This window comes from Mugil cephalus, chromosome 18, assembly GCF_022458985.1.
Source record: "Mugil cephalus isolate CIBA_MC_2020 chromosome 18, CIBA_Mcephalus_1.1, whole genome shotgun sequence".
Classification (NCBI taxonomy): domain Eukaryota; kingdom Metazoa; phylum Chordata; class Actinopteri; order Mugiliformes; family Mugilidae; genus Mugil; species Mugil cephalus.
Window position 1 is genome coordinate 5588350 of NC_061787.1, and position 11466 is coordinate 5599815.

Here is an 11466-nt window from a genome sequence, read left to right on the forward strand (position 1 = left end):
GGTCTTCACTCCTTAGTACAGTAGGAACATCTGGGGCGAGTTAGTGGTGATTGTAGGTTTTAGAGAGACCACTGTTTGCTTGGTGAGGGGAGAACCGGGAGTGGGGGGGGGGGGGACTGGACGGAAAAGAGATGTTCAAACGGTTCTAAGAAATTCTCAAACCGCCTCTCGACGTCTGTTCCATCGCGAAGGCCTGTCAGTCTGCTACTCACGTCATGAAAAACAAAAATAATGACAGCGTCTTATTCTGTCTTTCAATCAGTCCAGTGACTCAGTGACAGTAACTTCAAGTGCTCAGGGTTAGGATTCCTCCAGTTTATTAGCCTTTATTTAACCAGGTAGATCCTTCTTTTCCAGGAGAAGTGTGGCCCAGACAGCAGCCTAGGAACAACAATTAAGAACAGACAGCAACGCAAATAAAATACATGGAAGATAAAACAACAGGACAAAGACTCGGAAATTTACATTAAAAGTCTTTCACATGGTTTTTCAAAGATCCCTGGGTGATTAGTTCCTTTAACTTTAAAGCTTATGAGTTCCTGCATGACTGGAAACGAACTACTTCATCATAAAGTGACGCTGAATAAACCGCAAAAGTAGGATTTCTACCTACGTTCGGTTTCACGTGAGCATATTTCCACCTACAAAACTCTACGGACAGCGGAGCCTCCATGTGTTTATTTGTAAAATTCAAAATGGGATAGTAAAACGCGCCGACCGATGTTGTTTCTTTCCATTCTTTCCACTGCGACCTGCCCCGTTCATGGCTCTGTGGCGTTTACGAGGCCTTCAGAAGTGGCTTCTAATGAGTGTGTGTAAGGGTTACTGTACGACATTACCCACAGCCACCTCCTCTATTAGCTTTCCCAGTCCTCCCAGGGAGCCAGTGCAGAGGTTTATGCCAACCCCAGCTGGGAACAGTAATTGTTGGGCTCATTCTTCCAACAACAACCCCCCCACCCCCCCACCCCAACCCCTCCTCGCTTTTTATTCCCAGTGCACACACACACACACACACACACACACACACACTTCAATGTGGAGGTTTCAACCCTGACCATCTATTAATTAACCACCGTGACACAATCGAAATGCTATGTAAATACGCAGAAACAATGAAGAAAACGACGTTATTTAACCAAAACCCCTCTATTTTTTTGGCCATTTGTATTTTTAAGACCTCGCGTTTGTTGAGGTTTGCTGTGTTTATTAGCTTTGAGGAGTTGGACCAGCCCATGAAAAATAATTCATAATCAGGCAGCAGTCCTAATGGCTGCAGTTAGGCCTAATTACTGAGACATATTTTGTGTTTCGGGTCATTGTGCAGTTTTGGCTGGAGGTCCGCAATTAACATGCTGAATAACATTGTTCTCAAGTGTCTGTTTGATCCGCGTTGGCTGTCACACTCTGAAAGAAACCTTACATGGGATTTGCCAGTGTGAGGTGTTATTGTCAAGCAGTTTGGGATGAGTAGAGCTGAAAACAAAAGGTCCTCAACAGATTTTTTTTTCTTTAAACACATATTTTAATAAAGAGATCAACAGAGGCAGAAGACATTATCTGTCATTCACCGTTTCACACTGAGCGCTAGCCGACACCTGTCAATCCAAGCCTCCTGTACACAGTAGGCCCCGCCCCTATCGCTGCTGAGCCAATCACGAGGCCGCATATTACACGCCCACTTTGTCAGGTCCCCCCACAAATTGTCCTATTTAGTCCCCAGGTGAAATCCCATTTGCTCGCTGCAATATTAGCACAAGAGAAGCTAACGGTGCATGATGTATGTAGATATGTTTATGGCAGTCGCACGATCACCCTACATGTTTGAAACAGCTTAATATTGAATGCAAAATGTTAATAATAATGTATATTTATAAGTAGCACTAGGCTCACATATAGTAGGTAGGGGGTCCCTAATTAATCTCTCCATCAGTTTGGGTGAAACTGCCAAGAACCAAAGAAACCAAAGAAGAAGAGGTGGCAAGAGGCGATTGTTGGCGGGTTGCAGATAATTAGTGGATAATGGGAGCATTCCAGTCACTTGCACCAGAATGGGAGGTCTCTGAAAGGAAGCTTTATGAGGTGCTTAACCCAGGGTGCCGTTTGTGTTCTCCTAAACAAACAGACATGCCTCTGCTGCTTAAGGAATTAAGTGCACGCAATACGTCTGGTCTTGCGAACGTAAAACGTCCACAACTTTCGTGATACTGTCAAGCCGGGACAAATTGCCGCTTTCTTCCACCGTTTAAGATCTGCTGGTGGGTGTCTGGAAACAGATTAGGCTGCGGCCCCCCCCGTTGTCCGTTGGTAGTCTGTCTATCTGGAAATGAGCTGGCTCAATGTGAGGTCACTTTGGACTCTGTTCAACTTGCCTTTACCCCGCCGCCCCCTTTATCGGGGTAACCGGCGCCCCGGAGAGGAGGGGAGAGGGGGGGTTGGGGGGGTCACGGGGTCAAAGTCTTTTCCTCTTTGGATCTCGGGGCTCGCTGGGAGAGGCTTGGCTGGAGAACGGCTGCATTAGAGCTAGGGTTGGGGGGTCAAGATTTTAATTCTGTTAAAGAACAGCTGGTTTGAGTTTCTCCTCACGTCGCTCTTCCCTCCCTCTCTCCACAAATCCAGGGAGATGAAAAATTTGTTCAGAGGGGAACCAGTAAAATAAAAAAGGTTTACGGTCCAAAGCCCTTACCCTTACCCTGCTCTAGCATTAGAGAGGAATGTAATAACGTCAGCATTTGGCCTCGGTTAGATTGACTTAAAACAAGGAAGTTCTTTCTGTGTTTTGGTGTCTTAACAGCCGGATGAAACTTAATTAAAAAGCTCCAAAAAATTGGAAGGGACTTTTCATACTCGAGACGGGAGGAATTCTCTTTCCTCGAGTTTCAATTTCCATGAGAAATTATTATTTCTCGCATAACTTTAAACAGGTGAGACAAACCGTTTTGGCAGTTGCGCGTCCAATTAAAAAAAAAACCTGCAGCTTTCCAGAGAAATTAGAAGAGAAACTACATCATGGAGATATCACACGCAATGTTATTCACACTAGATTAGAGTCGACTGAAACAAATTTAGAGGTTAATGTTGCATGAATGAAATTCTTTTGCTCTTAGCGAGGCCATTGCTCAACCTCCCCGCTGTCCAAAACGCTAGCCACGCTAAAGTTTCGGTGGAAAGCAGCTCGCCCACCGCGTCCACTCTCTGCCCCCATGTGAAATGTGTTGGTCTGAGTGCCAAGGCAGGACTCCCTCACATTTGGAGCTGGCTGACGGGGCGGAGACAGGGGAGGAAGGGGGAGGCACTAGAGCCTGCTCCTATAAATGGAAAACTAATAACAGATTTTTTTGTTTTTTTTCGTCTGCTTTCTCTTGCGCTCTTTTGCCGGCTGGCTTGCTGGCTGGCTGGCTGGCTGGCCGGCTGGCTGGCTGGCTGACTGGCTGACTGGCCCCGGGGCTGTGTTGGTGTGTGGCGCAGCAGCAATCAGAGGTCATAATTTCATTGGCGGTTAGCATCAGGTTCAATTTTTCTAGTAGGTTACATTTACCAGAAAGTCTGGATTGTGTTACTGTGTGCTGGTGGAATCAGCGCTGAATCGGAGCTGCAGAATCCCTCCACCTTTCCAAGAGGAGCCGCGCGCTCGCCCCGAGGGGAAGGAGGCGTGTGCACATATGTTAGGACGTGGACACACACAGACAAACGGACACATGCACAGACCATTAGTGCCTTCGCTTTTATGTTATTGTGCCTTATCTGGCCTGCATTCCTCCACTATACTTATATATAGAGAGTTTCTGAATTGATCCTTAGTGGTTATGTTTGTGGTGTTCACATCTTTAGACCAGAGGTCTTCAACGTTTTCCAGGCCACGGACCTTTAAACTAGTGCTATTTATAAACAGTATTATCTTATTTAAAATATGTTTGATTCAGGTTAATGTGCATTTAAAGAAATTTAAGATTTTTTATTTTTTTTTTACATAAAAAGTGTCTTGCCAACCAAAGATTTTGCGTCCCCCCCTTACAGTGCCTCCACAGACCTATGCTCTAGTGGTTACAGTCCTTCCAGACTAATGATAAGAAGAAGAAGGCAAATACGGAGACTGAGATAACGTAGCACATATTCCTAAATAAATATGTGAAATCTGATAAAATATGACCTAAAGCATAGGTCTTCAACAAAATTTTTGATTGATTAGACATTTTTTATATATTTTTTTTTAATTTTCCCCCACAAATTCAATTTTCTTTATCTACACATTAACACGAATCCAACATATTTTAGTAAAAAGATAAATGGAGTCAGAAGACGTTAGCACCACCCTACTGTTGCACATGTTTGAAATGAAAACAATGAATATTTGAACCTGTGTATTGTTTGAATAACTAAATACTGAATGCAAAATGATATTAATAATGGATATTTATAAATAGCATTAGACCAAGTTTAATATACCTACTTAATGTCTCCATTAGTTTGAGGTCTTGGCCTGAAAAACGTTGAAGACCAGTCACCATTTGTGTCCTTTCCCAAACAAGAAACCGTCTTTAAGAATATGTGAAAACTTTGTCTCAAAGTGCGTGATTGTGTGTTTCAGGAATGTGACCAGGTTCACATCGATGACGTGTCCTCCGACGACAACGGTCAGGACCTAAGGTACAGAGCTGCTTCACTTTTTGAACTCACCGGTCACTCAGAAGTGCTCCAGCACGGCCCGGCGCGCTGACGGATCCTTTCTCCTTTTGTTTTTTTTAGCACGTATAACTTCAGCGCCGACGGCTTCCATGCGGCGGCCACCAGTGCCAACCTGTGTCTGGCCACGGGCGTGCGCGGAGGCGTGGACTGGATGAGAAAGCTGGCCTTCCGCTACAGACGAGTAAAAGAAATCTACACCACCTACAAAAATAACGTCGGAGGTAATCCCCAACGAGCGGTGCCACTCCGCGCAGATCTGTTGAGGAGGAATGAGTTTGCAGATGTTCGTGTGTGCGTGCTTGTGTGTGTGTGTGTGTGTGTTCTAAAAGCATACATGCCACACCGCTTGGTCAGGGTAAATTTTAAGAAATTTCAGTGGTATTCGAAAGGGGCCGGTCCAACCCAAACAATGTTACCCTGCGTTTCAGGTCTGCTGGGCCCGGCCAAAAGGGAAGCCTGGTTGCAATTGCGAGCAGAAATTGAAGCCTTGACGGACTCCTGGTTAACACTGGCACTGAAAGCACTAACATTAATCCACTCAAGGTAGGACTCCAGCGAGGAAAATTGTACCCAGTCCCACACCGCACATATATAAACGTGCATGTGGTGTAAATAAGTCAGCAGCGTGCTGCCGAGCTATAAAAGAAAAGCACCAGCGCTAAAGATTTGTCTCTTCGGCAGCTGTGTTCCAATCCCTCATTGCAGGACGTGTTTTAAAGATGTGACGCATCGCGGCGTCTTCACTTCCTACACGCTTTTTTCTTTTGTGTTTTCTTTTGTCCTCCCTCGGAGTGATTCAGAACGCTCTAATCTCCTCTGTCTTCCCGTTGCAGGTCAAACTGTGTGAATATCCTGGTGACCACCACGCAGCTCATCCCTGCCCTGGCTAAGGTCCTGCTCTACGGCCTGGGAATCGTCTTTCCCATCGAGAATATTTATAGTGCAACCAAAATAGGTGAATGCCTGCTTTAAACCCGCCTCGTTCCGAACGTGTGATTTGTTCCCCTTTTGTTTTGCGCTCGGTCTTTCTGCCGCTTATTGTTTTAGCCCGGTGAGAGAAAGCAGTCAAGGCACACACGCTACCTAAGCGACAGGGCCGAGGCGCGGACGTCGCGGTACAACCGGTCACCGGAGAGGGTTGATGTTCTCCTGTGAAGGAGTAGTCCTAATCAGCCTGGGATTATTTTCTTGGAGCTGGGCCTGCGCTGGGCCTCTCCAGGCCTCTGCATATGAAACCACTTCTGCACATTTATGTCATTCCAGAGCAACGGGACCCCCTTCTCTTCCTCCCATTTCTCTTCCCACCTTCCCCCCTTCTTCGCCAGAGCAAAGGCAAAATAAACGTCAGGCTTCTCCCGTGCACCATTTTCAGGCCCATCAGTCAAGCGTCAAGTCTTTACTTTTTATGATCTCATCGTATCTCCTTCCTTTAGTGTCTAGCCTCATCATACACACACACACAGTGTTTTAAAGTGGCCTCTGAATCAGCTTTGTGTTTGCAAGCGCCCGTGCATCTGTTTGCATCCACGCCGTGCTCCGCTAACGGCTAACAACCGCTCTTTTGATTCCTCAACAGGGAAGGAGAGCTGCTTCGAGAGAGTAATTCAGAGGTTCGGGAGGAAAGTTGTTTACATTGTTGTTGGAGATGGAGTGGAAGAGGAGCAAGGCTCAAAAAAGGTAAGAGGCCTCAGAACAACAGAAAACATTCGTGAGAAAAAAAAGAAAGAAAAAAACACGTCAGAGCTCCTGATTATTTGGATACACGAGGTCAGGAGTTCACGGTGAATGCGTACGGAAGACAAAACATACCTGCCATACCTTTCCAGTGAAAGGACTCAGCGCCCCAGCAAGCCGCCTCCTCCTCAAAAGTCTTTGCTTTCCTTCGTTTATCCTCTTACAGGGCGTCCAAGTACAAGGGAGAAAGTCTGTAGTGTGTAATCAGCGCTCTTCCTCCGCCATCTCAGGTTTACAGGGCAGGGGAGGGGAGAGATGGCATAATTATATATTCCTCCTTGGTGCTGTGAGCAGCGTGAATGCTGCATGTGTAACGCTATACAAGCCCTTTCAGGCACGTTGAAGGCACCGTCGTAAATAGAGCACACGCATAAAGGAGACTTAAATCATTGTTGAAGAAATTAGAATATTTACTGCAGCGACGAGCCTGTTAGCACGAGATGGCTCAAGTAAAAAAAAAAACAACTCGTACTTTTTTCGGGAAACATCATCTGTCACGTATGGATGCGACTCGCCCCGTTTCGGTTGCCTGTCGGCTCTTGCTCCGTTTCTTGTGCATTCAGCGTTTCTGTCAGGTCTCGGGTGTGAACCCAACGCCGCATCTGAGCCGCACGCAGAAAACACTCATTAGCAAATTAATCAGCGGTCCGCGGGCATAGTTCCCTGACAGTCACGGTGAGCCGCAGTGTCGGGCTGAAGGCGCGGAGTTTCCCTTTGAAAAGCCTCCAGCTCCTTTTTTTTTCTTTCACTTGTTTCTCAGTAAACAAAGACTAAAAGCGCGAGGATAGATGGAGAGTGATTAGGGAGTCACGACGATCTTTACCCTGGATGAAAAGTGTAAAGCTATAGCTCTGTAACACGCCCTGGGACTGCGGTCTTGAGGGGTGATTGTGGAAAAGGATGCAAATATTTTTACTCAGTCTTGAATTGTTGGGAGTGTGACATTGATGGAAGGATAAGGTGTTTTTTTTTCCCCCCCCCTGATCTTGAGTGGTGTGAGTCCCACGACACGGCACGCAGTAAAAGGTTTCTGTGTCAACATCAGAGAGGACGTGAAATAACACAACAATTTCACCCGTCAGGAGGCGCATATCAGACGTGACACTGCGTGGAACTACAAAAGCAAATGACTGAACGTTCTCTCTCGGCCCTCATTCCTTCAGCCCCCCCCCAACCACCACAAAAAAAAAAAAAAAAAATCCCCGAAACAATTCTGTCTTCGGTTATTACCATCGCCTGGGACAGAGGGCAGAGATAACATCTCCAGCTTTTAAACTTAAAAGCAAAGACAATTTACAAAACAAAAAGCAAAGAGCTTTTTAAGGGTCAGTGCAGGCTCTCCTAAGCGGAACATATGCCTGGGAGAGGCCATACCTTTGATAAGGGGAGGGTAATGGGCTCCGCGCGCTGAGGAGCCGAGGACTCTTACCTGACAAGCTCCTTTCATTCTCCGCGACTCGGGTTTCTTCCTCATCCTTTGCTTGGGAACAACAGCTCATTCGCACCGTCCCAAACACACACACACACACACACACACACACACACACTGGCAGGCGGGAGGTTCATTCAGAAGACGCTGTGGGAGTTCGCTTCAGCCTAAAACGACAGCTTCTGGTTCAGCTCGATGCTTTACAGATCCACAGATGTGTCAGGGAAAAACAGTTGCTTTCCGAGAGACGTCACCGCCCTGAACGACACGCAGCAATCGACGTAACAGAGGATGAGCCAGTTTTAGCTTTTTTATGAATGTGAGAAAAAAAATGTTGCGCGCCAGCTACTGTTATTACGGTAGCCGGACGTGCTGCTATTACCATTAAAGACGTAGCAGCTTAAATATGCAGGAAATATGAAAAAATAAACATTTAATTCTTTGTTTTTCTGAACCCAAGCTGTAAATGTCCACATAAGCAGACAACAGTGCTAACACGGGGCCACACAAACCTGTTTTACTACAACTGTGCGATTATTCTACAACATTTACTCATCATCACAGTAAAATAGTCCATCTTTAGTCAATCTACTGCATTAATTCCTCTCTCACTCAGTAGAAAATGTGAACATGCATGAAAAATGAAAAAAGTAAAAATACCGTAATATACGGTGATATCGTCAGAATTTTGAAAAATACCGTAATACCCTAGTTTAGATGTCAACAAAATGCTGCATCATAGTTACCAGCACCAACCTGACACTTACAACACCACAACCTTTTCAAGAACTTTTAGTCTCGACTGTGACCGAAACGACAAAAAATTCTTTGTAGATTATCGTCATTTTCTGCCTAATTTCGTGTTTGTTTATGCCGTAAAGCTTTGTACTGTAAGACTAAACCAATGCTTTCGCTCCCTCCCTCCCTCCCTCCCTCCCTCCCTCCTCCCCCCCTCCCGCAGCACAACATGCCCTTCTGGAGGATCTCCAGCCATTCAGACCTCATGGCCCTCCACCACGCTCTAGACCTGGAATACTTGTAGCACTACACCACCACCGTCGGGACGCCCTGCTCCGCCTCAGCGCACCACGCAACCTTTCACCTTCGCCCTCCAGCCCCGTCCCACGCTTGCCGCACAGACCCCGCGCCTCTGGGAAAAAAAAAAAGAAAAGAAGAAGAAGAAGAAGTAGAAGAAGAAGAAGAAGCCCCACCTCCAACCCCCTTGTGCTGCCTGGCGTCTGTCTTTCACTACATGCGAAGAAAAGAAGAGAAAAAAGAAGGCAGAGCACGCGGTTAATGTGCTGACATACGGTCACACATCGTCTTAACCCTTTTTTTTTTTTTTTTTTTTCTGCGAGGCGAAGGAGAGAGAGAGAGAGAGTGGTGAATTTACGGCGCTGCAGCTGCTCGCCCTGGTTACTGTGAATCGGCCGCTCTCCGGAGCTGTCAGAGTGTTTTACGGCCTCCTGTTTGTGCCGGGGACTCCATCAGGGTTCACACCTGCGGAGGAGAGCCGAGCTACTGAAGGCCTGGCCTGCCTCGCCCCCCCACCTCGCCCCCCACACCTCGCCCCCCCCACCTCGCCACGAAAAAAAAAAACTCAGCTACAGTAGATCACGGGCCCACGACTACTGCTGGTGACGTTTCTCCATCCCTTCAGCTCTTCACACGCCCCCACCCTCCACCCTCCACCCCTCCACCCTCTCATTTCTGTTCCTCATCTGTTTACATACGTTACAGTCTCACCTCCATCGCGGGACAGACACACAAAGCAGCGACTGCTCCTCTGTTAAGCGCCGGGCCTGGGAGGCTCCTGCGCTCCTTTATTTATGAACAGAGACTTTGTGAGCGGCCGCCGAGAAGGTACCTCCACGACAAAAAGACTCGTGCCTTTTACAAAGTACTATTGATTTCCGACGCAGCGAGAGGAACACGTTCATGGAAGACGGATAAAAAAAGAGAAAAAAAAAGAAAAAAAAGGGGGTTTTCTAATAATTTAAGAAAATTAACAAAAAACTTTATTTACAATGCTGAGACAATCGTGTACAGAGGAAATCTTTTTTTTTTTGTGTGTGTGTAAGTTTGTAATCACTGGACTATTCCTTCCTATATTCATTTAGGTACATGCTCTTGAAAGGTGGCAATGCTTTTTTTTTTTTTTTTTTTTTTTCATTGAAGTAAAGAAAAAAATAAATAAATGAAAAGGCATCCCATCGCACATAAGCTGGTGCGGCGACGCCTGAACGTGTTGATGTGTTTCGAGTTATAAACAAATATGTAGATAATGGGATTTTGTGATAAATTGTTTTGTCAAGACCAAAAGCATGGATGTCAAGTGTCAAGGACCTTTTCTGTTTTCTGATTCTGTGATGTTTCTCGTCCTCACCGGAAACTGCAGTCACATCTTTATATAGAATAACAAGCCTCCTCTACTATAAGTCCTTTTTGGACACACATTTCAAAGGGAAATTATTATTATTTTTTTTTTGTTATTCAAAAAGGTAGCTCACAACTTGTGTCCTTGTGGCATTTCACCAGCTTGCAGCCCTGACCCCGTACATTTCAAACTTAATTCTGACGAGTTTTAGCGAAAGGCGACTTCCTGCCTCCACAAATTTGAATAAAATCCGACATTTAAAAAAAAACTAAATGAATAAAATAAAAGCAGGCTTGAATAGGTTTTATTATCTTTTATACAAGCACTATAACAACTCTTGTACAGCAAGCGTAATTTTGTATGATGTAGTGTTTTTATTTCGACTTTGGAAATATATTCTGTGTCCCACTTTGAAGTAGCCGAAATACACACGAAGCCCTCCTCCGTGGTGCTCCTGCATCTGTGGACGGGGGAAACCATAATTAGCGCTGAGAGAAAAGCCACTAACGTCGAGGGGTTTGTGAACGTACAGGACATGTGCTATCGACTGTGAATTTCTTAAAACGGGGGCCGACGTTTGTCGCGCCTCCGATTTTCTTTCCCTCCTTTGCACATGATCACTGTCGGCCTTTGCGTTTCGATTCAGATCTGCCCCCACCTCCCCTCCACCCCCTTCCATCTTCCCTAAAACAACACCCCACCCCCCGTCCCCTCCCAACCTGCGCTCCGGGGTACCTACATATTGCTGCTAGATCAAGGTAATGGTAGCTAAATAGAGGAAATGTTTTATAGATTCATACAGCACGCTTTTTTTATTATGTTGCAGTCATAAATGCAAACTGGAAATACTTTACAGTACATGGGCCTCATTGTGAAAAACGCAAAAGATTGTCGTGTCTGCAAAATATGTGTACAGATGTTTTTGACATTATTATTTGATTGTGTTTAAATTAATAAAACTGATTTGTGAACTGTTACGCGCGCCGCGGGCATTTTTTGTCGATGATTTCTGATTTCGTGCGTTAACGTGAGCAGGTTAATGTCAGTGTCATCTCCAAGTGACTTCAGCCTCTAATCCTACCAGGAAGCAAACAGAACCAGGACACACCTACATGCTGATCACGTCCTGCAGCTAATGAAAACGCGTTTTTGTGACTTTTTCAGCGTGATTAACGTCACTTTTCAAAACGCTTTGTGGTTTCCTTTCGACCGGTTCCATATTCCTCATAATTCCTGTGAG

At 45.7% G+C, this 11466-nt stretch overlaps 1 protein-coding gene across 13 annotated transcripts in view; it reads left to right on the top strand.

The window, feature by feature from the left end:
* The window catches only part of eya1 (EYA transcriptional coactivator and phosphatase 1), a 61401-nt gene extending 50198 nt beyond the window's left edge, over window positions 1-11203 (top strand). For all 13 annotated transcript variants that reach the window (XM_047568535.1, XM_047568540.1, XM_047568534.1 and 10 more), the window contains 6 exons: window positions 4589-4647; window positions 4747-4907; window positions 5115-5229; window positions 5520-5641; window positions 6263-6363; window positions 8811-11203. In XM_047568535.1, the coding sequence (XP_047424491.1) occupies window positions 4589-4647; window positions 4747-4907; window positions 5115-5229; window positions 5520-5641; window positions 6263-6363; window positions 8811-8891 (639 nt within the window). In that variant the 3' untranslated portion in view covers window positions 8892-11203. The remainder of the gene's footprint in view (window positions 1-4588; window positions 4648-4746; window positions 4908-5114; window positions 5230-5519; window positions 5642-6262; window positions 6364-8810) is intronic.
* Window positions 11204-11466: the final 263 nt, after the last annotated feature.